This window comes from Carlito syrichta, unplaced genomic scaffold (assembly GCF_000164805.1).
Source record: "Carlito syrichta isolate Samal-C Ts95f unplaced genomic scaffold, Tarsius_syrichta-2.0.1 Scaffold307324, whole genome shotgun sequence".
Taxonomy (NCBI): Eukaryota; Metazoa; Chordata; class Mammalia; order Primates; family Tarsiidae; genus Carlito; species Carlito syrichta.
The window spans coordinates 64,074-89,664 of NW_007251420.1; the positions used below are offsets into that span (position 1 = coordinate 64,074).

Consider the following 25,591-nt stretch of genomic DNA (forward strand, 5'->3'; position numbering starts at 1 on the left):
CCGCGGCAGCCCCGGCCCCTGCTCGCGCGCACGCCCAGGGGCGGAGACGCCGCGCCCGGGACAAACCCTCCCGCGTTGACTTGCAAAGTTAAGTGCGGTCGGCGCGCGTTGGTCGGGGCTGTGCCGCCCTAGACACTCCCTGGCCCGGTAGGGGTGACTCGGCTATGCCTGGAAAACTCCAATTGGAGGGGCCCCAGGCTCGATCCCCAAAATGTGCCCGGACCCCAGCCCCTTCCGGGCACAGGGCGGCGGGCGGTGGGGCGGGCCCCGAGCACTCGGCCTCTTGGCCCGGGCGCCCGCCCCTCCCACAACCTTTGTCCACCTTCTGGGCTGCCTCTGGCCGCAGCCAGGTCCCGCCGCGTGGCCGAAGCCTCTGGCTCCTCTGTGCGGTGAAGGGCTCTCCTTTTAACTCTCTGGGGTTATTTGCCACTCGCCAAATTCCCGCCTCCTTTCCCGGGGCCTGAGAGGAGCCCAGTCTCTAAGCTTAGAGTTTGCGCGGGCTCCACGTTGCCCGTGGCTGCGCCCACCTGTGACTCCCAAAGAGGCTCGGTTGGGGCTGGACCGGGACGGAAAGGGCGAGCAGCCGCCCCAGAGACACCCCTGCCCCCAAGTCAGCCTCACACTTGCCCAAGGAGAGCCCGGTTCCAGCCCCTTCCCTCCCAGGCCTGGAAAGGGTTAAGCGAGGGGGCCTTCCTCCCGCCCCCTCGCCCTCCCAGCTGGGATTCCCGGCCTGGTTCTGCCCTTTCCCTCCAGCCTGCCCCGAACAAAGGCGCTTTCACACCCTTGTCCCGCTGTCCCAGGCCTCCTCTGCCTAGTGAACCGGGAAGAGAGGGCCTTTGTCGGCCCAGCGCCCCCAAGCACCTCGGCCCGAAGATCCCGCGTGGGGCGGACGGGGGGTGGCGAGGCCCAGGTACCAGGAGGAGGGGCCAGTGACTGGAGCCGCCCCCGGGACTAGCCGAGCCTTGGGGGCCAGCGCCGAGGAGCCGGGGCGGAGCCGCAGAGCTCGGCCGGCCGCCGAGCGGAGTGTGACTCCGTGGGCCGGTGGGGGGGTGCGGGGCCGCGCTGCAGCTGGCTGAGAATCGGGGCTGGTTTCCTGTCTGGAAGGGAAGGGGCCTGCAGAGGGGAGCAGGGGCAGCAGCAGACAGGCACACCCCTGCCTTCCTCCCTCCCTCCCTCTCCTCCCTTCTGCTGGAAAAGCGAGGTAATTGTGAGCCCGGGGTGGAGCGGGCTGGATGGGGACCCCCCGAGTTGGAAGCGGTGGCCCTGGGGCTGGGCCGCACTCCCAAGTCACCCCTTTGTCGCTCTCCCTGAGCTCACTCTCTCGTCCAGTCCTCACCTCGGCTGCTCTTTCTCCTAACTTTCCCCAACCAAGCCCGAACCCCGCCGAAAGCTCCAACCTCCTGCAAACCCCACGGCTCTGTAGTAACTGCATGAGGCGTCCTTTCCCTGCCCCCTTCCAGCTGTGCCTGCCCCTCACTGCCCTCTCGCACACAGATTCTCTGTCTGCCTGGCCGGGGATGTGGGCGGGGGCTGGGGAGGGGCCGAGTCGGAATGAAAGGGCCTTTTTCTCCACAGCTGGGAGAACAGCTGCTGCCAAAGTGAGACTGGACACTCTGTGCCCAGAGCCCCCTCTTCAGCTGGCCTTTCCTCTTGCGACCCCACTCAGCCTCACCTCTCTTTTCCTTCCACCCCTGCCTGGCTCCCACCAAGGTCTTGGAAGAGCAGTAGATGAGGAACATTTGTCACAGCAGCCAGAGGGGACTAACAGGAGTAGGGGCAGCCTCTGCCTCTGCCCAAGAGCTGGCCGCCTCTTTCAAGACGGAGGGAGCAGTGGGAGGAGGAACTGGGACAGCGTGGTGCCTACCTGCCTCCCCCAGTGGGGTCGACAAGGGAAGGGACACTGGGGGCAGAGATGCAGGACAGATTGCACATCCTGGAGGACCTGAACATGCTCTACATTCGGCAGATGGCACTCAGCCTGGAGGTAATGCCCACCGCTGGAGTACACATCTCCTCTGCTTGCATCCCAGCCCTTCTCTGCCCTGCCCGTCCCTGCTGGGGCAGGGGGGCAGAGAGCGAGGGCTGCTCACAGTGGGGAGAGGGCCAGGTGGTTCTGTGTGCCCTGTGTGGGGTGCTGTGTGTGGACCCCGGCTCAGTGCTGCCAATCAGAGCCTTATGTTGGCAGCAGGATCTTCACACCTATTTCTTGAAGGCCTGTGTGTAGGTATGGATGTCTGTTCTGGGGGCTCCCTTTAGGTGCAGGAAGACGAGAGGAGTTCAATGTGAGAGGTTTGCAGGAAGGATGTATCCTCACTGGAGAAGGCAAAGGAGATGGTGGGCCAAGAATAAGGATTCTATTGTCCCTAGAGATGGTGGAGAGCTGCTCCGTTATTTATTCTTAAACACATTTATTGAACATGTACTATGTGCCACGCTCCTTTCCAAACCATGGATTACCTCAGTGTGCAAGACAGGAAAGTTTCATTGTAGTGGGGGAACAGACAGTAAACATGCAAACACATTAGTCATACCGAACATAATGCAGTGATGATGAAAATGGGAATGTCATCAGAATCGGGTGGGGAAGGCGGCATTAGATGTGGAGATCAGGGAAGAAGGCCTTTGTGTGGAGACCTCCGATCTGAGACCAGAAGGATGTAAGATATGTGAAGACTAGAGGGAGAGTGAAGGCCCTTAGATGAGGATGAGAGTGAAGTATCTGTGGGAAAGAGAGAGCCAGTGTGGCTGGAACATGTCAGCTGTGGTGGAGTGGACAGGCAGGGGTCAGATCTTGGAGGGCCTTGGAAGCCATGATAAGGCACTTGGATCGTATTTAAGTGTGATGTTGAGCCATGGAAGGGTTTTAAGCAGGGGGACGACTCATGTAATGCTTTAAAATGGTGGCTGCTGTGGAGAACAGGCAGGGTGGGGAAAGGGGGCAGGTGCAGGGGACAAGGGTTGGCAAGAGAGGTGGCAGAAGACCGCAGGTGGGAGGCTGTTACAGTCCTAGGGAGGAATCTGGTGGTGTGAATCTGGAAGTGCTTATAGTAGAGAAGAGGAGAAGGAGTGGATTTCAGGTGGTGGTGGTAGATCTGACGACTTGCTGATGGATTGGATGGGAGAGGTAGGGCAAAGAGAGAACTCCAGGATGATTTCCAGGTGTGTGGCTAAGTAGCAGGGTGGCATGGCCATCTACCGAGACAGGAAGATGGGGGAAGTTGTCCGAGTGACGGCCTGGGCCGGGCAGGAGGCTGCTGCTGAGAGAGGTCAGAAGCAGGACTTTGAAAAGACTCCATCAGTAATGGCAGCTTGTTGTCATGTGCTGCCCCCCTCAAACCCTTCCCCTGCTCCCTGGATCATAGTAGACATTTCACTAGTCAGTTTTGGCATTCTTTATCAATGAGCCCAGTCTTGTCATAAATCGTACAGGTTGTGTCCTTCACACAGGTGCCAGCCAGAGGTGTGAGTCCTCATCTGGGTTTGGGTGCATCAGGAGGGGCACTTTTATCTAATTTGTTTGCCTGGAGAGAGTCATCCTTTTCAAAATTGCAGAAAGGTGCCCAATGAGCCTGCTGGGACTCTGACACTACCTAATTATCCTGTTAGCACATGAGATGAAACTTGTTTGCCATTCATAGCTGTCTGCACTGTCCATGTTGCTAGCTGCATGTGACTACTTAAATCTAATTTTAGTTAATTAAAATAAAACATTTAGTCCCTTAGTTGCTCTAACCACATTTCACATGCTAGATGGCTACTGAAATTTCCACCTTTGCAGAAGGTTTATTTGGACAGAGTTGGTCTAGATATGTAAATGTTTAAATTCCTGCATCCTGCCCTCCTCCACACCAATGTAATTTTTCTCCATGGGAGGCCTGCAAAGTTCTAGGGAAGAGGAGGAGCTTGGTTTTCACTCTGCTACCCATCCTTCAGCTGTGGCTGAGTGTGCTGTGTTCTTTCTGACCAGCTTCAGCAGGTCCTCAAAAGAGAGACCCGTTGTGTTTCAGGGATTGGCAAGAGAGGCAGTCATGGAGGAGTAAATCCAAGAAGACTTTTTGGAGGAGGTAACTTAAGCTGCAAGTAAAGGGGAAGCGAGAGTGAGAGAAAGCTGGTTTTTAAATGTGTGCTAGGCTCAGAAAGAGATTAGACTTTCCCGTTTAATCCTCAGTGCTAGGAAGGAGATGAAATACTCCCGGCTTCCAAACCGAGGCTCCAGAGGTTAAGTTCTCACAGCTTGTCAAGTCCCTAAACTAGGATTTGAACTTAGCCCTAGTGGAGACTCTGAAGGGATCAGAAGGTGGTGAGAAGCAGAGCAGGAGGTCGGGGCAGAAGAGAGTGGGAGGGGTGGAAAGGGATGTCCACAGAGGGCCTGATACGCACTGGGGCTCCTGCCCATGACTCATCCTCCTTCGGCCCCTTGGGATCTGACCTAGGTCCGCTGACACCCAGCTCTGGGCTCTTTCCCAGGAGACTGGAGTGGGGGGAGGGGTGCTGCCTGCTTGTGGAGAGGGTGTGTTTAGGTGGGGAGGAGGCAACAGGGAATTATCCCCCCGGTGGGGAGACGGGGCGAAGTACAAGGATTCAGTTCCCGAGCCGGGATTCCTGAGATCCTCTGCCCGAAGGGGTGGGAGCCCGATTTCAAGGGGCGCTCGGCCTTGGGTAGATTCGGGGCTGGAAGGCAGCGGGGAAACAGGGGAGGCGTCTGGACCCCTGGTCTGGCTCTTCCAGGCTGGCCCAGCGACCTCTCTAGGACTCCAGCTTTCCCAGCTTAGACAGTATCCACCCCCTACACTCCCAGGCAAGGGGTCACCTTGGAGGGCGAACGCTCGCGAAAAGGGCCCCGGAGCTGGAGCACAGCGAAAAGGCCGGAGCCCTTTCCTGGGCGGCGCGGGCGCTCCCGGAGGCCCCGTCCCGCTGCGATGGGGTCTCGTGGCTGTGCCGCCCAGAGTCTCGGCCAGGCGCCCCTCGGTGCTCTCGCGGCATCTGGGAGCTGATGTCACCAGCGCCCTGAGCGCTGCGGGGCGGAGGCCGGTCGGCTACGCTGGGACGGGGCTCCTCTGATTTCCCTCGGTCCCGCAGGCTCCCTGAGCCAGTGCGGCTCCCAGGACCTCGCGAGCCGCTGCGCCGCTGCCGCTCACAATGAACAGGGCTGGGGAAGGATCCGTGAGTGTTGGGGCTGGGACGAGGCTAGACAACAGGAGGCTTGAGGACGCCGTGCGTCCCCCTCTGCCCGGCTCTCACCCGTTTGGGACGTTTGTGGTAGAAGCTGGGTGCAAACTGAGGTAGGGGTTGGCAAGTGGCGAAGCTTAGCAGAAGTAAAGCCCTGTGCAAACAGACAGATGGGTTGGGAGGAGCTATGTAGTCTGGGAGGGCTTCCTGGTGGTGGGGGCTCTGGGACCAGGTTGGCCTATTTTGAAAGGCATACAGGTACATGGTGCTGGGGTGGAGGGCTATAAAAGTCTGGCCTAGCACAGGACATAGAAAGTGAAGGACGAATCTGTGGGCAGGAGGAACAGAATTTTTGGAAGAGGAAATTTAGGGTGTTCAGGTCCAAGAGAAGGCTGGAGCCACCAGGGACGGAAACAAGGACAGGGGTTGCAGGAGAGCTGGTGTGAGGAAAAAGACAGATTTTGAACAGTCACAGTCATCCCCCTCTTCAAGTGGGTGTCACGACTTGCCTTGTCTCCTGAACCATCGACAGCAAAGAGCCAGAAGCAGAGTCTGTTTTTCCTGAGCATGGCTGTGCCATGACCGGGCACTGCTACCTCTCTCACCTCCCAGCTGGGTTTTAAATGTAGAGTCTTGGACGACACAGGGATGTTCCATGGTGGTTGCCATACTATAGCATTTTGAAATAAGCATCCCCTTCATCCATGTATGCCATGTGCTGAAGGCTTCACATACCAGTCTCACTGAATTCTTACAATCCAGAGATATGGGGATTATTTTCTTTTTTTCTTTTTTCTTTTTTTCACGAGTCTGTGGTTCCAGCTACTTGGAAGGCTGAGGTGGTAAGGATTATTTTCATTTGCATTTTACAGATGAGGAAACTGAGGCTTAGGGAGGTTGAGCAAATTGCCCAGTGCTTTTAAAGAACCATCCAGCCTGGGCAAGATAGCAAGACTTTGTCTCTACCAAAAAAAAAAAAATCAAAAAAATTAGCGAGGCATGGTAGTCCCAGCTACTCAGAAGGCTGACGTGGAAGGATCGTCTGAGTCCAGGAGGCTGAGACTGCAGTGAACCATGATTGTGCCACTGCACTCCAGCCTGGGCAACAGAGTGAGGCCCTGACTTAAAAACTAGGACCAGGATCTCCAGGGCTCCTTTCTGAGTGAATGTTTCTGAGAATCCTAGTGCCTCCTACCTGGCCCTGTGTGCAGCCTGCCCAGCCCATTACTCCTGGATCACCTACCTTCCAGTCCTATTCCTCACCTCCTAAACTCAGAGAGCCAGGAGGTGTTGGATCCCCGGGGTATACATGGGGTTCTGTGCAGCATGGGTGAACTCTGAAGGTAGTATACTCCTCCTCCAATCCCTTGCCAACTAGATGGCCCCTGTCACTTGAGTCTAGGGGATAACCCTGGATTATCTTTCCTGTCTGTCCATTTCCTTTAATTGGTAGTTCTTAGGACTGGCTGCACCTCAGAATCACTTGGGGAGTTTTCAAAAAATGCACATTGGCCAGGCGTGGTGGCTTAGCCTGTAATCCCAGCACTTTGGGAGGCCAAGGCGAGAAGTTTGCCTGAGCCCGGGGGTTCGAGACCAGCCTAGGCAACATGGTGAGACCTCATCTCTACAATAAATCACAAAAACTAGCCAGGCATGGTGGCATGCATCTGTAGTTCCACCTACTTGGAAGGCTGAGGCAGAAGGATCACCTGAGCCCAGTGAGTTGAGGCTGCGGTGGCTGTGAGTGTGCCGCTGCACTCCAGCCTGGGCAACAAGAGTGAGACTCCAACTCAAAAAAAAAAAAAAAATGCAAATGGCCCACGCCCAGAGATTCTTATTCTGCAAATCTTAGGAGGGGTCTGGTAATTTTTTTTAACTCCAAAGATTTTTTTTTAAGTATTTTTTAAAGGTAGTATTTTTTTAAAGGTAGCGCAATTTCCAACAGTATAGAAGGGCACATATAAATAAAGCATCATAAGTCTGTTTTCTATTCCTGGCTCCTAGGCCCACAACCACGAATATTGTTATGCATAAACATGCATATCTATGAATAGGTATATGCATACATATACCAACATATGTATCGCACTTATATCATGCACAACGGTAGCATGTGTAATACTGCTTTGCTTTCTTTCTCACATCTATTTTGGAGATTGTTTCATATTTGCACATGTCTATCTCATTCCTTAATGTCTGCAATATTACATGGTATAGATGTGCTGTTACTTATTTAACCGATGCCCTATTGAAGGGCTTTTTTTTTTTTTTTTTTTTTTTTGAGTTGGCATCTCACTGTGCCACCCAGGCTGGAGTGCAGTGGCATACTCACGGCCACTGCAGCCTCAGCCTGCTGGGCTTAGGCAATCCTTCCGCCTTAGCCTTCCAAGTAGCTGGAACTACAGGCATGCATACCACACCCATCTGATTTTTTTATTTACTGTACAGACAAGGTCTTGCCAAGTTGCCTAGTCTGGCCTCAAACCCATGGGCTCAGGCAGTTCTCTCACCTCCACCTATCAAACAAAGTGCTGGGATTACAGGAATGAGCCACCATGCCTGGCTTGAAGGGCTTTTAGTTTTGGTGTTTAAAACAGGCTGCAGTGAATATTTTTGTGCATATAGCTCCATCCAATTATATGTGTCGCTACACATGTAGGATAAACTCCTAGATATTAGACAGCTGGATCAAAGAATATGTGAATTTGTAATTTTCATAGATTGTTCCAAATTGCACTCAACAAGAGCTGAAGGAATTTTAAAGCTCAGGAACATCTGTATTTGTTTGATTGTTTGTTTGTTTATAGAGACAAGGTCTCACTATGTTGTCTAGGTTGGCCTTGAACTCCTAGGCTCAAGGGATTCTCCCAGTAGCTGGGACTACAAGTGTATGCTACCACATCTGGCTGCAAAGCTTCTCTGGTCATTTCTGGGAAGCTGAGGTTGTGACCCAACACATGCTCTTTAGCTGCCTACATTAGTTTCTTGTCAGTTTTTACTGGGTCACAGGCCACGTTGGGGGTGCTTCAGCCTGTCTCCTGACTGATATTTCCTTCTCACCCTCCCCCCAACCCTGGCCAGGACACGGAGTTGCAGAGGAAGCTGGACCATGAGATCCGGATGAGGGAAGGGGCCTGTAAGCTACTGGCAGCCTGCTCCCAGCGAGAGCAGGCTCTGGAGGCCACCAAGAGCCTGCTAGTGTGCAACAGCCGCATCCTCAGCTACATGGGCGAGCTGCAGCGGCGCAAGGAGGCGCAGGTGCTGGGGAAGACAGGCCGGCGGTGAGCAAGGGGGAGGCAGGGACTCGTGGGTGCAGGCCTTCTGGGTGGTGGTGGTGGTGGTGGTGACGTGTGTGCATATATTGAGTGTGGACCATCCTGAAGAAGACCTCCCCATGAAGCCTTGTTGGGGGCCTGAGAGGGGTCTTGGTGTTTTGCCACTGCATATGTGGCCCAGAGGTGCACTAGTAAGCAGCTCAGGCTGGTCTTAGGAAAGCCAGTGTGTCTGGTGAAAGGCAGGCGGTATGAGGGCCACTAAGTAATGCAAAAGCACTAATTTGCTAAGCTCTGCCTGTGATCCAATGAGACTTGCTGTCTGGCTTTGGGGAAACTAAATTATCTCAAAGCTAGTTCACTAAGCGACCAATTTGTTGAATGGCCAGTTTATCACAAACTGACAATAGTTTGTTACACCTGGGGTTCACCATCAGAGGCAAGAATTGGGAAAGGAATAATAAAAACCCACTTAAAGGAAAGCCTACTCATTCACATTGGTTAGATTGTGCATTCTAAAAGGGCTCAGCTTCTGGATGTAAAACACAAGCTACACTGACATTAAACTGTTGATCTCACAAATCCACAGTGAGATGGTTGAGGTGGTGCTGTGTTTTTTGTTTTTTTGAGTCAGAGTCTCACTCTGTCACTCAGGCTGTAGTGCAGTGGCATGTTCATGGCCACCACAGCTTGACCTGCTGGGCTCAGGCGATCCTTCTGCCTCAGCCTTTCAAGTAGCAGGAACTACAAGCATGTGCCACCCATGCCTGGCTAATTTTTTGATTTATTGTAGAGATAAGATCTCACCAAGTTGCCCAGGCTAGTCTCAAAGCCCTGGACTCAGGCAATCCTCTTGTCTTGGCCTCCAAAGTGCTGGGATGACAGGGTTGAGCCACTGCACTCAGCCAAAGTGGTGACTAAGCTAAAGTGCTGGAGAAAATACTTGGCAAATTGATCATTCTGAGAATTGGCCATTTTTCGTAAGCTGGTCATTTGGAAAACTGGCTTCTGGCAAAGTGGCCTGTCTGCTTCACTGAGCCTGCGTGGGGAGATGGTCCTGGCCCCTCAGTGGCATGGTACCCATTCCAGCCTTGAAGGCAGACACAAGAGGAAGTTGCCAGGGATTTCAACTATGAAGCCACCAGAAGGCAGAAAATTCACTCTATGGCTGGCCTACAAAGCTAGAGGATGGGCAAGCAGACGAAGGGACAGCCTCTCCTGAGTATATTGCTTCCTGAGAGGTGGCCACGGACAGGCTCTGCCCTAAGTCCCTACACAGTGTGATCTGAGGTTCACCCCAAGTTCCTAGCTGCTAAACACTTGCCATTAGTGCCACATCATTCAGCTTAAGGCCCTGCTAAATTGGTAATTACATTAGTGGCATTAATATGTACAGATAAACTGGCTGTCGCCTTAGTAGAGGGACACAAGTGGTGTGTCCTGACGATGAGTAGGGAGGGGAGGAAGGCTGGGTGTCTGGGGCCCTTCAGTGGGAGACTGAGGAATCTGGCACGCTGGGAGGATGCAGCCAGATTCCTCTGGCCAAGAGGCAAAAGGAGAAATCAAAGCTGAGGGGGCTGGGGGAAGAGGGGGGTCTATGATGAATGGAACATAAATGTTGCCTATTCCTGTTTTTTCCTTTCATCAAACACTGGCCAGATTATCTTCTGCTCTAGCCTAGTACCCTCTTATATCAAAGGAGTGATGAGATGATGGAAAACAAGCAGCCTCCCTATTGCTAAAAAGAAAGGCCTGCAAACCCCTCCAAGCCTGGGGCTTAATGGAGAGCCCTTGAAAGGGAGTCCCTCTGTGGGCACCTGTCCCCTCAAGGCCCCACTTGTCCCTGGCAGGGTCTGGGGAGGTGCTCAGGAGGGGTGCTTGGAGGGGGATCCCTGAGCTTGTGGACTGTGTGAGTTAACATGGCTCAAATGTCCCTAGTGTTCCCAAGTCTGGCAAATTGCTCAGTTCAATTGATATCTCTCCCTTACAGTCCCTCAGCCCTACCATGTCAGTCTTGCTGGGGACTTGGGGCCTGAGCCCCTGGAACCAGAGTGATCCTAGAGCCCTTGGGAACCAGGGCAAAGAGCAGTAGTGGCTAGAGGCCAGGACAGGACATTGTGATTTATCCACAGGCCTTCTGACAGCGGCCCGCCTGGCGAGCGCTCCCCCTGTCGTGGCCGGGTCTGCATCTCTGGTAAGAAGTACAGCTACCCCAGCTGCTGGTTCCCCTTTTCCAACCACACAACCTCCTACCCCATCTCAATTCATTCCTACTCCTCTGCCCCTTAGATCTCCGGATTCCACTCATGTGGAAGGACACGGAATATTTCAAAAACAAAGGTGGTGAGTTCCACACACCCTGGGACAAATTCAGGGCATGACCCAGAAGCGGGAGGCTCTTGTGGGACATGTTTTCATCAGTTTTGCTCTTTGTCCCCAGACTTGCACCGCTGGGCTGTGTTTCTGCTGCTCCAGCTAGGGGAACACATTCAAGACACAGAGATGATCCTAGTGGACAGGACCCTCACAGACATCTCCTTTCAGAACAATGTGCTCTTGTGAGTACCTCATCTGTGTGGCTCCCTCCTCTCCCAATTCTTGGATGAGAGGGAGGGGAGGTGGGTAGCTGGCCTTCCCTGTGGAGCCGTCCTGTACTTGTACCACACACACCCCCCACCATGTGTCCCTGGAATTCCCTCTGACCACCCTCCTCTCCCCCACCCACCAGCACTGAGGCAGGACCAGACTTTGAACTGCGGCTGGAGCTGTACGGAGCCTATGTGGAAGAAGAGGGGGCCCTGGCTGGTGCCCCCAAGAGGCTTGCCACCAAACTCAGCAGTTCCCTGGGTCGCTCCTCAGGGAGGCGGGTCCGGGCATCGCTGGACAGTGCTGGGAGTTCGGGAAGCAGTCCCATCTTGCTTCCCACCCCGGCTGTGGGGTAAGGCCTTGCACACCCCCACCATCCTCAGCTGCCTGTATCCTGCCCACGGTGACCTTTGAACTGTGTTGACATGCAGAACCCATTTTGTACTGCTGCCAGGATGTGCAGACAGACATAAATGAGCAGTGGCCACACAGCTGAGAGGCATAGCTGGGCCAAGCCAACCAAGACCAGCAGGAGGGCAGGGAGAGTTAGGCTCTGGGGTCTTTATAGCAGCAGCAAATATATCTTATATGGATAGAACAGAGCTCCCTAGTTGGGGCAGGATAGCCTGGTCCCTTGGTCCCTTGTGGGACTCTGAGGAGCAGTTTGGGAGCTTCTGAGGTAATAAACAGAGTACCGATGTTGGACACAGACATGGGTACAAATTTCAACTTCACCACTTACCAGATATAACTATGGGCAAGTTTCCTAACCTCTCTACTCCTCAAATTGCCTCATCTAGCTAAAGAATAACACCACCTCACCCAACTCAGGGCTGTGTCTCATCTCCAGCTCTTTCCTGCCAGTCATTCCACTCTGGATAGTGGGAGGCAAACGAGAGGGCTCAGTGAGAGCCCCACAAGCTCATCCTTCTAGAGCAGGGTTGATCAAGGCTGCGTGACGTCACTGCCCGGTTTCATGACAACCTCACAGGGCTGTTGTGGGAATCAGTGGAATAACATATGTAAAACACAGGTCCCAGCACTTAGCTGGAGCTCAGTGTTTGTTCCTAATCCCTGCTGGGGAGGCTAGTCAGTTTTCTGTGGGGTCACCTGAACAGTGGGGCAGACCTGCTCAGCCCTTCCAGTTCCTGCTGTCCAACATGCCCCTCACTCAGCTGATGCCCCCTCCTGTCTCTCCCTTAGTGGTCCTCGTTACCACCTCTTGGCTCACACCACACTCACCCTGGCAGCAGTGCAGGATGGGTTCCGCACACATGACCTCACCCTTGCCAGTCATGGTGAGTATGTGTGGGGGGGGGAGACACGCATGTGTAATGGTCAGAAGAGGGGCTATGGGGTGGTCCCTTTTTTGTTCCCCACCCTCACCCTGCACTTCCTCCTCCTCCAGAGGAGAACCCTACCTGGCTGCCCCTTTATGGTAGCGTGTGTTGCCGCCTGGCAGCTCAGCCTCTCTGCATGACTCAACCCACTGCAAGTGGTACCCTCAGGGTGCAGGTGAGGGGGCCCTGAGGAGTGGAAGGGAACTGGGAGACGGCAGACAGCTGGATCCCCTAGGAATAGAACCACTGAAAAACCAAAGTCTGGGTGGAACAAGGGGGTATGGCAAGATGATGGGAGGAACAGACAGGTGGGTGAGCAAAAGGGGCAGGTTTTTGATGGGAGGCCGAGATGAGGGGTGTTAGAGGGGTGTGACTCCCCCAGGAAACATTGAGTCATTTATGCAGCAAGCTGGGGAGACGCAGAACTGGGCACGAGTGCACGGAGTCCTGAAAGGCACAAACCTCTTCTGTTACCGGCGACCTGAGGACGCAGACACTGGGGAAGAGCCGCTGCTTACTATTGTTATCAACAAGGTGATAGGTCCCTTGGTGGTGAGACACCAGGTGCCTTGGCTTAGGAGCCTCTCCTTCAGGGCCCCAGGAGGGTGGGCGCAGACCTCAGAGAGAAGGAAGCTAGCCTCCTGTTCCTAACACCACCACACTCTGCCTGGGGGTCAGGGATGCTGAGGGAACCATGTTCTCCCCTAGCACAGTATCACTGGAAAAGGGCCATCCCATTTACCACCATCCTCAATTCCTGCCAACTCTCAGAGAGGATGCTCTTGCCAGTTGAAAATTTTTCATCCTTCTTCCCTTTTCCCCTCAGATTCCAACTCATATCTGCTTTACCACCTCCTGTTTTTCTCTCCTGACCCAGGTCCGATTGCCCTTCTCTGCTCCCCAGCCCTTTGGCTGGCTTTCCTGTCCACGCTTTTGGAAGTTCTGAGGGAACTCTGGCTTCAGTATTCTTGCCCACTTCTGTGCCTTCCCTGCCTTGCTCTTTCCCCATCTCCAATCTGCTCTTCCCTACCTGACTCAGGGCCATGTCTCATCCCCAGCCCTTTCCTGCCACTCCTTCCCAGTCAGTTGGAGGCAAATGAGAGGACTCAGCAAAAGCCACCTAAGCTCTTCCTTCTAAGGCAGGGTGATTAAGGCTGCCTGATGTCACTGCCCATTTCCAGAACCAAGATGGAGGTGGAAACACATCACTTCTTTCTCCCACAGGAGACTCGTGTTCGGGCAGGGGAGCTAGACCAGGTGCCAGGACGGCCCTTCACCCTAAGTGTCGGTAACTGGTATGGGGATGACGAGGTGACACACACCCTTCAGACAGAGAGTCGGGAAGCTCTGCAGACCTGGATGGAGGCCCTGTGGCAGCTTTTCTTTGATATGAGTGAGAGAGAAGGGAGCTGGGCTGAACCTCTGGGAGGGACTGGGGTTTGTCATTTTTACCAGAGGCCTTTATTTTAAGATGGTATGCAAGGGAATGCAGAAGGAGGGCGGCCTGGCCCCCTTCTCATCACTGTTCTTACTCCAGGCCAGTGGAAGCATTGCTGTGATGAAGTCATGAAAATTGAAACTCCTGCTCCCCGGAAACCACCCCAAGCACTGGCCAAGCAGGGTTCCTTATACCACGAGATGGGTGAGTGAGAAAAATGCACTCCAAGAATCTGATGGGAAGTGGGTTTGGGGGCTTTGAGGGAAGCCAGAGAATGGAAGTGGAGAGAAAACACACTTTGGGAGGCAGATCTCTGGGGACTCAGGTCTCACCCAGTCCTGTGTATTCTTTTCTCCTCTCCGACTCTTGGAACCACGTCCACCAAAGTTCAAAACAAAACCCCAAAGAGCCAGGTTCATTTCATGGATCTCTTTCCTAATTTCTTCTTTTCTGTTTCCCTTTCTGTATGTGGATTCCTGCCTCTTCCTCTCACCCCTCACTTGCCTGGCATCGCTTTCATTTTTCTCCTCTCAATTTCTTCACCCACTTCTGCTCCCTTCCCCATCCTCTTCCACCTTGCACCCTGTATCCCACACTTATCAGAGCCTATATTCCCAGGGGGCCCAGGTGAGGGGCTGCTCCTGCAGGATAATGCAATCTCAGCTGAGATCCGGGCTTTGCTTTCCTCCTATTACAATGACAGGTGATGGTCAGGGCTGGGTAAGCCTAGGGCCTGAGCTGACTAGCCCTCCCCCCCAACCCCTTCCTGGTCACAGCTATTGAGCCGCTGGATGACATCGCAGCGGTGACAGACATCCTGACACAGCGGGAGGGCTCAAGGCTGGAGATGCCCCCACCCTGGCTAGCAATGTTTACAGACCAGCCTGCCCTGCCTAACCCCTGCTCGCCTGCCTTAGTGGCCCCAGCCTCAGCCTGGACCCACCCCCTGCCCTGGGGGCGACCCAGAACCTTTTCCCTGGATGGTGTCCCCCCAGACCACTCCCCTGGGACTTCTTGCTTGGTTGCCCCTCTCCCCCCACAGCGATCCCCACGGTCCAGAGGTCTCTGCAGCAGAGGCCCACCCCGCACTTGGCTCCAGTCACCAGTGTGAGAAAGGTGCTGGCTACAGGATCTGGCCAGAAGAGAAAATGATCCATGTGCACCTAGGCTCTGGATATGACTGTCTGTAGCAAGCTGGCCAGGTTGGCCTCCTCTTCCTCTGCCGGACTGAGAGTAGGCTAAGAAGCAGGAGGACATCCCTCTTAAGTTATGGCTGCCATGGTACCGAGGACTCGTTCCCAGGAGTGTCTGGGATGCGGGAAACCCTTCCTGGGAGAAAACTGGAACCAACTCTGCCCTACCTCCCTGCACTAACCAGCTTTGAGGATGGCACTGAAGAGCTCTGGGAGGGAACGCACCTCCCTTGTGACTCCCACATCAACCATTAAAGTTATTTAACAGCAGCCTTCATCTGGTTCTTGAGGACAGGGTGCCTCTCTCCGTTTGGCCTAGACCTGCCCCACCTCATCCCTGGAGCTTAATTCACCCATGAATTATGACCAGTGTGAAGTAGGACTACAATACTGAGAAATCAGACAAGGGCTGGGTGGAGGGGGTACTTTATAAATACTGTAGGGAGAAAGGAAGGCCGCTCTTCTCTCACATGCTGCTGAATCTCAGGATCTCAGCAAGGTCATAGCCAGTCACAGCAAAGGAACTGCCTGAGAGGTCACAGAATCGAGCACCACACACCTGGGTGTCGGTTACACACTCACCATGACAGTGTTCCACCTGGGGGAGAAGAAAGCTGGTCAGAGCCTGATTTCCCATGCTTGGGCCCCCCATTCCACCCATCTCATCACACACACCTCAATGTAGCCATTCTCTGGATTTCTACTCAGCTTCCAGATGTGTACAAAGGTGTCCTCAGCTGCAGAGAGTAGCTATTAAGAAAAAGCAGAAAGAGTAGGAGTTGGAGGGCCCTGACAGGGGACAGGTACAGGCTGGAATGCCCAGTCCAGGTGCCCTGGGGAGGGGGCTACACTGAGTTGCAAAGACAAGCCTGTGGTGTTCTCTCAACATTCCAGCATCAGGAAAAAGGATATATAGGGACAGAGAAGGAGACTGACCTTGCCCACCTCAGGAGCTAGGTCCAGGGCGCAGATGGCCCGAGCATGGGCATTGATCTGGACGTGCAGAGTTCCCGTAGCAGCCTCATATAGATGCAGTTGCCCATTCCCGTAGCCTGCTGCTATGATCCCTTGCCACAGCTGCACGGAGGGGCATGGGACTCTGTAAAGATAACATCCAACTTGCATTTCCCCAGAACCAATCCCAGTGCCCATCCTGAAGCTACCTCCGAAAGGCCTCTACCCGCTTCTGCCCCACCTACCCGAATCCTGGAATGCGGGTCAATAATGTGAATTCTGGTCCTGACCGCCAGACACACAGCAAGCCTGAGTCATCTGCTGTCACCATGTCAGCCACACAATCCTGAGGGGAAAGGCAGGATCAGCTCTTCCCTTTCTCCCCTGCTGTGGTCCTGTGTACAGACAGGGCAGGAGGGAAAGGAAGGCAGTATTTGCATCTTTGCCTTTCTAGGAAAAGGGTAATAGATGGAGCCCTCACCAGCTGGACCCATCAGAAACCCTCCCCAGAGTTTCCCCAGGAAGCACGAACTGCTTTCCTTGCATTTTTTTCAGAATCCCACAACTTCCCTGCCCATCACTTTAGAAGGGGGTGTATGACTGTCCTCATTGGATGGATGATAAAACTGAGGCCACAGAGTCATGACTTCCTGGAGGTCTTGCATTGAGCCAGTCATAGGCATAATTAGACCCTGAGCCTCCCAACCATCAACACCAGCCAGCCAGTACAGCCCATGGGCCCAGTCCTATGCCAGGTACAATGGAGAATATGAATTATAAAATACATGTCCTGTTCTCAAGAGGTTTGCAAACCAATTGGGGAATCAAGAGTTGTCTTTGAGGACAGTGCCAATTAAGGGTTCAGCTAAGGGAAATCAGTGGGAGCTGGAATTGAGGGAAGGCTTCCTGGAGAGGATGGCACTGGGGCTGGGCCTGAATGGGTAGGACTTGTCCAAGTCCAAAGAAGGAAGCTGCACACATCAGAGCTGGAAAGCATCTTAGAAACCATTTGTTCCAACTCCTTAATTCACACCAGTATTGAAAAGTCTTGGTGAACTATAAAATGCCACATAAATGTAAAGGATATCCAGCCTCATCACTGGATCTGAGGTGGCTGAAGATTAGGAAAATGCATATTTACCCAAAGTCATCCAGCAGCTCAGTGTCCAAGTCAAGACTGGAACCCAGGTCCCCTGCCTCCCAGGGAAGGCTCCTAGGCTCACTGGGATGAATAGGGGAAGTCCACTCACCTGTCCCTGGGCAGGCTCGCTGGCAATGTCTGTGATTGGTGTCTGGTGCCCAGCTAGCTCCTTGCTCAGCACAATATTGGGACCCTTGGCTGGGATGTCAAACACCAGCACCCGTCCTGACCATGTTCCTGCAGCCAGAACCAATGTCCCAGTGATGGCTTCCTGACCCTCCTGGGTCTCCAGCCACCACATTCAGCACTCCTTCCATCCCAGAAACCTTAGTAATAAACCCATCTCTCACAGCTACAAGAGCCCTGTCCCTCCATCCACTACCCTCATCCTATCCCACCCTGTCCTTCTGAGCCCCTCCATGGTTTTTTGGAGCCTCTCAGGTTCCCCTCCACTTCCACCCTTTTCTCTAACCCTCCACAATTTCCTCAGGCCCTCAGCATCCTTCTGGCCAAAGCCCATGTGCCCCAGCACTTCTCAATGCCCTGCCCTTCGCCCCCTCACCTACACAGATGAAGTGGCCACTGGCAGCAATTCCTCGGGCAAACACAGCCTGTGCTGAGTATGAAAGGGGAAAAACTATCAGAAGGAGCACTTTCCCCAGTCCCAGCAAACACTCCCTATTCCTACCCCACTTGGTTCTGCAGGTACCTGGAGAGGCATCTCCAGAGTCCAGTGCATGACAAAAGACCATAAAGGAGCCATCAGACTCGTACATCTGGAAGACAGAGGCAAGGTTGGGGGAATAATCCAGCTGACCTCTGCTGAGTTCTGTGCTGAGTACTTCCCGTATTCATGTTAGCCTGAGCCTATTTAATCCTCAAAACAAGTCTGGGAGGTAGGCACTATTTTTATCTCCATTTTACAGAGGAGGACACTGAGCATCTAAGAAATGAACTGCCTGAAGACATACAGTGAGTAAACAGGCAGAAACTAGAGGTGGCCCTTGGGAAAAGATGGAAGGAATGGAGACAAGAAACAGTGTAACAGTGGGCTAAGCATGTGATAAGTTTGAAAATGTTTAGAGGCAAGTGGGGAAGGGTCTGGAGCCTGGAAAAGGAAGGCTCTGGAGGAGGAAGACAGGAGGGTTCTCTTCTTACCTGTATTCCTAGATTTGAGGTGAGGACCAGCAGTATTCGGAAAGGGAGGACACACCAGTGGACCTGGGGGAAGTGGATCAATTAGTGTACAAAGAAAATTAGGATGAGGAACATGAGGAGTCAGAAGAGGGGAAGGAAAGTCAGAGGTTAGAGTAGAGAGGTTGAAGAGAGAGGGCCGTGACCGGGACTAGGCTCAGCAACACCACTGCCAATTCCATGCCTCACCTGAGTGATAAGTGGGGGGCTCACTCTAGTGCTCTCCTTGGATTGGAGCTGGCGCTGGGCCAAAGGCACACCCTCGGGGTCAGCGCTGAGAAGCTGGGTGCTTGGTCCATGAACCACCCCGAAATGTGTGAGGCTGCGGGCCGGCAGCTGCAGCACGCTGAGGTTATTGCACAAGGCGGCGGCCGAGCCTCGAAGGGGGATGGAGCGCTCCCGGTGGAACATTCTGCGGGAGGGACATCCGGATCACGGGGCGCGTGGGAAACAGACGGCGACGGAGATTCCCGAGGATGGGGCTATCACGAGGCACTTAGGGAGACCCCTGAGGCTGGGTTACACGATGGGGTGCCTCGGGGACGGTGATGGGGGAGGGTCACGTGCGTGGGAAGGGTCGGGTGGCGCAGGAGAGGGAAGTCCCAGGGCTGAGTCATGAGTCAACGGGGAAATCCCAGAGGAGGGATGGCGATGGCTCAGGACCACTCGGTGGCCCCAAGCGCGCGAGCCAAGAAGGCGTGATGAGGCCCCCGTAGCCTTTTCTCCCCCGGCCTGGGTCAGAGGTCACCTTCAAAGGCCCAGCTGCGCTTGCCTGACCCCGGGTTCCTTCGGCCCCTCCGAATCCGCCGCCACCATAGAGACGACGCACGTACGCACGGCCGTAGGGCGGGGCGAACGACCGGAACGTGCAGCGGGCGGCGCGGTTGCCAGGCAACTGTGGGCGGGGCGAGCCACCCGAGCGCCCAGTGGTTGCACGGCTACCGTTAGGCTGCGGCGCGGCGGAGAGGCTGTCCGAATTACCCGTGTTTGCGGCGACAGCGGCGGCGATGGCGCACGAAGGCTCGGTGAGCTCAGCTCGGCTGGGGGTGCACCAGAGCCGAGGTCGGTGTCGGGAAGCGTGGGTCAGCTCTGCGCCGCCTGGCGCGGGACCTTGCTCCTGCGCACCCCGCGGCTGTCCTTGGTGACCAAGGAAGCCCCATCAGAAAACCCACACGTGCGCCATGCGCACTCACACGCTTTGTCACACTCGGGCCAGGAGGGAAAGGGTCAATAGGTGGTGCAGAGTGGATTTGGAAGTGGCTAATGCATGTAGTAATTCTTTTACACTATTTAAATGCATAAACCAGAAATGGACGGGTATTTGGGGAGAGGCGATGATAGGTGAATTATGTATTTCGAGAATTTCTGGAAGAAGAAATGTATTGAACAACTCAGGCTGCATTTGAAAGTCGAACTGCTTAAAAGCCAAGACATTTTAAAATAAAGAAAACAGAGAACCTTTGTGTAAAAATATCTCTGTCCCCTCTGATCAAGCCACATCCAGGTATGGTCACCATCGCGGGTGTCAGATGAGAGCCTGGGAGGGAAGTTCTAAAAACAAAAACAAAAACAAAACAAAAAACGTTCTTATCCCAATTTTGTCTTTTCTGCTCTGGCCAAACTTGGCCTGGACTGTGGGCCACTCCTGGTGCTTGCCACAGGGCTGTTATCCATGGTGAAGAGAGGAAATGAGGCTTAAGGGATTTTGAGTTCAGTGCAAAGTTTAGAAACTTTGATGGGTGAATTTCAGGGAACATCAGATATGAAGCAATAAGGTTGGGAGGGGGTCGGCTGCAGGCAAAGGTTTGGGGAGATTGCATTTGGAGGTAAATTTTGGAAGAAACCAGGTTGAGAGAGACTTGTGGAGAAGTGAGGAGCCTCCCAAGAGACTGTTCGTAAACATTTATGTCCATAAAGTGAGTTTTGGGGACTAAGCTTTTTAAGTGATTAGAGGAGAATACAAACTCATTGTAGGGAATTTATAGAGAAGTGCATAGGGAGGAAACATACCCTCTGTTACCATTTTGTTGTTTTCCTTTTATTCAGTACACCGTGGGGGATTATAATTGATATGTAAGTTTGTGTCCTGCTTCTTTCATTTAGCACTGTATCATAAGCGTTCGTTTTCTTATGCCATTGCACATTCTTCCTAAAGATTACTTTAATCATTGTGTTGTTTTTTTTTTTTTTTTGAGTTGGAGTCTCACTCTGTCGCCCAGACTGGAGTGCAGTGGCCGCTCCCGGCCACCGCAGCCTCCACCTGCTGGGCTCCGGCAATCCTTCTGCCTCAGCCTTACAAGTAGCCGGAATTACAGGTGCAAGCTACCACGCCCGGCTAATTTTTTGATTTATTATAGAGATGAGGTCTCGCTGCCCAGGCGGGTCTCGAAAAAATTTCACCATATATAGAACATATATATAACACAATTAACCATGTATTCCCTTTTTCTTAGAAATGTTTTCAATATTCTTCAATTATAAATGATACTACAGAAAATATGTTGGAGAATATACGTTTATCTTCATTTCAGAATATGCCTTTTGGGTGCATTTATATAACTGAAATTGCAGGGTTAAAGGAATAAACACTTTTTTAATGCTCTTAATACATACCATTGTATACTTTTCCAAAAATACTGTTCAGCATGATGTCACACTATATAGTTTACCAAACCCTTACCACTATTGACTTTTTTTTTTTGAGTGGGAGTCTCACTCTGTTGCCCAGGCTGGAGTGCAGTGGCATGCTCCCGGCCACTGCAGCCTCTATCTGCTGGACTCTGGCGATCCTTCTGCCTCAGCCTTCCAAGTAGCCAGAACTACAGGAGCGCGCTACCACGCTCGGCTATTTTTTTAATTTATTGTAGAGTTGAGGTCTCTCCAAGTTGCCCAGGCAGGTCTTGAACCCGTGGGCTCAGGCAATCCACTTGCCTCAGCCTCCCAAAGTGCTGGGATTACAAGCTGAGCCACCAAGCCCAGCCGACTATTATTTTTTAAATAATTTCTAGCTTAGGCGACATAGCAAGATCCTGTCTCTACAAAAAATTTTTAAAATTAGCCAGCTACTTGGGAGGCTGAGGTGGAAAGAGTGCCTGAGCCAAGGAAGTTGAAGCTGTGATGAGCCATAATCCTTGCCACTGCATTCCAGTCTAGGCGACAAAGTGACACTCTGATTTAAAAAAAAATTAAAATTAAAAATTAGAAAAAAGTCATCTAAGACCCCAAAGATAAGCAAAGAATATAACATTTCACAAAAGAGTAACTATAGATGACTCATAAATACAGTAATTGAAAAGCTGTCCAACCTTCAAAAATATCAGAACATGCAAATCTGAGACTCTAATTTTTTAGTTCATCATATTAAAATTTATTTATTTATTTATTTATGATTTCATATGTAGACCATTATGTATTGAAGAAATGTAAAACAACAAAGCAATAACAGTATATCTGAGACTATTTATCCTTTTTCATATTTCTTGCAAACTTTTTCATTTGGGAGGCAGGATAAAGTCAAGTTCTGGGGTCAGAAAGATCTGTATCTGAATTTTGACTCCATTATTTCCTACTTGTGTGATACTGAGCAAATTACTGTAAAATGGAAGTAAGAATAGTTGGATTTTTTTTTTAATATAGAGAAGACTCTAAATAACACCAACAATTCCAATGCCCCATTTATTGATTTGGTTTGTCTTTCTCAAGTTCTTTTTTTGTGTGCTGGGATTACAGGCGTGAGCCACTGTGCCCAGCAAGTTTTTTGAACGCTCAAGAATTTCTAACCCTTTGCACTGGTCTAAATAGTAAGGGTCACAGAAATAGAGCTTACTATAGCCTGTGCTTGTTTATTGTGTGCTCCCAAGCAAGTGAGGGTTAGTGTCTATCAAACTTCAGTTTCTTTATCTGTAAAATGGGTTTAGTGGCTGTTAGGAACACTAAACAAATTAGGCCACATGCCTAAGAAACATCTGTCACCTAGTAGGCTTTTAGTATACTGTCATCCCTTTCACTTTTCCTCCCCACTGGACAACTTGAGAAGGCTTCCTCTTCCGTTCCATTGCTGGGTTTCCTGCCCTGACTATCCTGTCCTGTTCCCACAGAGACAGGAGAGGCAGATGCGAGACCGCGCGGTGACCCGGTCCAAGGCGGAAAAGGCAAGGCCGCCTACCGTGCCGGTGCCACAGGTCGACATCGTGCCCGGACGGCTCAACGAGGCCGAGTGGATGGCGCTCGCGGCCCTCGAGGAGGGCGAGGACGTGGTGGGGGACATCTTGGCCGAGCTGCTGGCTCGAGTCATGGACTCTGCCTTCAGCGTCTACCTGGCCCAGCAGGTGGGCCTGGATCCGGGTCCTCGTCCCCTTTGTCTCCCTTACCCCCCGCCAGGCTGACACCCTCTCTCTCCCCCGCAGTGCATTCCGTTCACCATCAGCCAGGCCCGGGAGGCCATGCTGCAGATCACAGAGTGGCGCTTCCTGGCGCGGGACGAAGGAGAAGCTGCGGTGGCCGAGGACCCCACATGGGGCGAGGACGAGGAGCCCTCGGCGTGCACGACAGACTCCTGGGCTCAGGGCTCGGTGCCCGTGCTGCGTGCGCCTGCCTCGGCGCGACTGGGGGAGAATTTCCGAGTTGAAGTAAGCCCCGGCCTGGCTTCGGCCTCCCGGGAAGCCTCTCGGGACTCCTGCTCTGCGTCGACCCTTTCTGACCTCCCGCTATCCCGGTGCATTTCCCCAGGACCCTGGGAGCGTGACCCGGATCCCTTTGGGAAGATCATGGACGGGTAGAGGCTCCCTGGAACAGATGGAACCTCGGAAGCCGCCTTCGGAGCTGAACGCCACCCCAGCGGCCGCTTCCTTGTCCGAGCCGTTTCCAGAAGCCGGGCCCAGCGGTCCTGCAGAGGAGTCGGAAGGCCGGTCGGGGAGCCGCTTCCCCTTGGCCAGGTCCTTGAACGTGGGCTTCCAGCCGTCGGTGGAAGCGGTGTCCGCCGACAGTCTCCCTGCTTCTCCGGAGCAGTCCCTGGGAGCCAGCCCCCCGGCCTCGGCCGAGAGGTCCCGGCCCCTCGGCTCCCAGATGACGCTGGAAGACCTCTACGATTGCATGCCTCAACTGGAGGCTGCTGGGAACCGGATGGAGCTCCAGACACAGGGGGTGTCCCGCTTGGCATCGAGCACGTTGGTGTCCTGCCCGCCTGGGGGTGGCCGGGCTCAGTTCGGCCGCTCAGCTTCCTTCCCGTCTCCGCAGCCCGGGCACTTGGAGGTGCGGCTGGGCAAGCTTCGTCACAGGGGGGGCCGCAAGGCGTCCGTGGGGCGTCTGGACCCCGCGCGGCTCCCACGCCACTGGGTGTACCCCACGGTCGAGATCCTGGTCCCAGGCTCCGAGACCCGCCCCTTGGAAGCCTCCTGCGGGCGCCAGCGGGGAGAGAAGACCGAGGCCCCGGCTGAATCCCAAGCCCCCGACCCCGGCGTCTCGCCAGCAGCGTTTTCCCCCCGCTCATCTGGCGTTCCTTTGGGTGCGGTGGGCCCTGGCCAATTCCCCACTTTAAACTTAGACCTGCCGTCCCCACCCTTCGCATCAAAGCTGCCATTCCCCGGCCCTGGGATCCACTTCGCCACCAGGCACACAGCGCTCCCTAACCTGGCCTGCAGCTCCAGCCCCAAGCTGTGGCCCAGTGCCAAGTGGCCCAGCGGCTGGGAGGGGGAGGCCGAGCTGCTGGGTGAGCTGTGGGCAGGCCGGACCCGTGTGCCCCCACGAGGCCTGGGACTCACAGATGGGGAGCGTCAGGATCCTTACAGATATCCTCAAACCATGCCAAAGGTCCTTGAAGCCACATCCCAGGTGATGTGGAAACCCATGTTGCTGCCCGAAGCCCTGAAGCTGGCCCCTGGTGTGAGCATGTGGAACCCCAGCACCCAGGTGCTGCTCAGCTCTGCTGTGCCTCAACAAGAGGACAAAGAGGGGGGCAGCTTTCCTCCCGCTGAGCAGCATCCCATCCAGACAGGTGCCCTGAAGCCCCAGGTGACCGTGGCACAGCTAATGAAGAACTCAGCCCCCAAAGTGTGGTCACTCCCCTCCAAGCCTCTGCTCCACTCTGAGCCCTGAGCCCCTGGCAATGGGAACTAGCCCGTCCCTCTGTTTGCCTGCCAGAAATAAACATCTGAGTTGCTTTAGGAATTGCTCTGATGTCTTTGTCAGTTTCTTCCAAGGATGTCCAGTCTCTCACTGAACCTCAAGAGGAACAGTTTGTCTTGCAACTTAAATTTTGTGCCCTAGGCTCGAAGATAGAACCAGGGTTCCAGGGAATGGCCCCATCACCACCCTTAGGAGACCCTTCTTTAGGGTGGAGGCTGCTCCCTAGCAGAGGCATTCTGAAGAAACCCCCTCCTCCCAAAAGAGTAGACATAAGGCCTGCAAGTGGGGTCTGGCTTGATAGAGAATTTGCAGTTTCCTTTCAGTAGGAGAGGAAGGGAATGGCCAAGCTTAAGCACAGAATGATTTTTGATTTGAGGAATTTTCTTTCTTCCCTGGTCCCTGGAGCTTGATCATGTCATCTTAGACTCCAAATGAAAATTTTACTTTCTGAGACAGATTTGGGGCTAGGCAGGACTCAAGGAAGCACTGATCCATTAACCTCTGGATTGTGCCAAGGACTAGGGTGAGGCAATCAGGTCCCTAAGGCACAAAATTTAGGGAAAAAACTCTCAAATTCAAACCGTGATGAACAAACCTAATAGTGGATGCCTCCTGCATAGTTAACATTGCTTAGAAGTAGTTAGGCAGGTTTTCTTAGGCAGGTCTGAATTAAAATAGAGTAAGCATTCAGACATCTTTCTTATTCTTACATGACCCTCACTTGACACTTGACTGACCAGGTATATCAGACTTGATCACCTTGTGTGTTGAAATGTGGAACTACCAGTGCAGAAAATCACAGAAACAACAGGGAATTACCCAAACACAGACATGATGTTCCAAAAAAAAAAAAAAAAAAAGGCCCAAATCTAGTTAGGCAATAGCTTTCATTATTTAGAAGATCCTTGAGAACATAAAAGGTTGAGAGATGGTGGTAATCAAAATCTGCAACCTTCTATTCTTAGCCCATGGTTTGCTTAATCATCATTGTAAAAGTATATAAGGCTTCTTGTCAAAGGCAAGCACAAGCCCGTTCTTTTTTATTTTTTCTTTTTTATTTTAAAGATGTGGGGTACAATTCAGGGTTAGGTATACAAATGTTCATTATGCAGTACTCTTGTTGATGAGGTGTGCTCCTGCTCCCCCCCCCACCTGCCCTGGCCAGTTTCCCACTACTATCA

The 25,591-nt window shown here is 53.1% G+C and overlaps 3 protein-coding genes across 3 annotated transcripts; 2 read left to right on the plus strand and 1 right to left on the minus strand.

Annotated features, from left to right (window-relative positions):
- Window positions 1-964: 964 nt before the first annotated feature.
- Window positions 965-15,268, plus strand: RTKN (rhotekin). Its single transcript, XM_008064371.2, has 13 exons — window positions 965-1,201; window positions 1,576-1,984; window positions 8,251-8,450; window positions 10,574-10,635; window positions 10,731-10,784; window positions 10,882-10,999; window positions 11,170-11,379; window positions 12,231-12,325; window positions 12,436-12,542; window positions 12,773-12,901; window positions 13,592-13,760; window positions 13,905-14,009; window positions 14,582-15,268. Exons 2-13 carry the CDS (start codon window positions 1,913-1,915, stop codon window positions 14,914-14,916), a joined length of 1,656 nt encoding a protein of 551 aa, XP_008062562.1. The 5' UTR covers window positions 965-1,201; window positions 1,576-1,912; the 3' UTR covers window positions 14,917-15,268.
- A 140-nt stretch (window positions 15,269-15,408) lies between these two features.
- On the minus strand, window positions 15,409-19,122 carry WDR54 (WD repeat domain 54). The gene is made up of 10 exons (XM_008064370.2): window positions 19,060-19,122; window positions 18,477-18,699; window positions 18,252-18,314; window positions 17,803-17,869; window positions 17,656-17,709; window positions 17,203-17,330; window positions 16,198-16,298; window positions 15,935-16,097; window positions 15,674-15,748; window positions 15,409-15,596 (listed from the first exon to the last, which is right to left on the minus strand). Exons 1-10 carry the CDS (start codon window positions 19,101-19,103, stop codon window positions 15,465-15,467), a joined length of 1,050 nt encoding a protein of 349 aa, XP_008062561.2. The 5' UTR covers window positions 19,104-19,122; the 3' UTR covers window positions 15,409-15,464.
- A 172-nt stretch (window positions 19,123-19,294) lies between these two features.
- Window positions 19,295-24,456, plus strand: CUNH2orf81 (chromosome unknown C2orf81 homolog). Its single transcript, XM_021715704.1, is given in 4 exon segments — window positions 19,295-19,312; window positions 22,385-22,615; window positions 22,694-22,936; window positions 22,938-24,456. Coding segments are annotated over 4 exon segments (1,935 nt in total). The 3' UTR covers window positions 24,381-24,456.
- The last annotated feature ends 1,135 nt before the right edge of the window (window positions 24,457-25,591 follow it).

Excerpts from the sequence above, each read along its gene's own strand:
- RTKN (XM_008064371.2), top strand. The coding sequence starts at position 1,913 with ATGCAGGACAGATTGCACATCCTGGAGGACCTGAACATGCTCTACATT. Across the intron at positions 10,636-10,730 it reads TGGCCGGGTCTGCATCTCTG|ATCTCCGGATTCCACTCATG; the intron begins GTAAGAAGTACA and ends TCTGCCCCTTAG. Across the intron at positions 14,010-14,581 it reads TTCCTTATACCACGAGATGG|CTATTGAGCCGCTGGATGAC; the intron begins GTGAGTGAGAAA and ends TCCTGGTCACAG.
- WDR54 (XM_008064370.2), bottom strand. The coding sequence starts at position 19,103 with ATGGTGGCGGCGGATTCGGAGGGGCCGAAGGAACCCGGGGTCAG. Across the intron at positions 16,299-17,202 it reads GCGAGCCTGCCCAGGGACAG|GATTGTGTGGCTGACATGGT; the intron begins GTGAGTGGACTT and ends CTTTCCCCTCAG. Across the intron at positions 16,098-16,197 it reads ACCCGCATTCCAGGATTCGG|AGTCCCATGCCCCTCCGTGC; the intron begins GTAGGTGGGGCA and ends TTATCTTTACAG.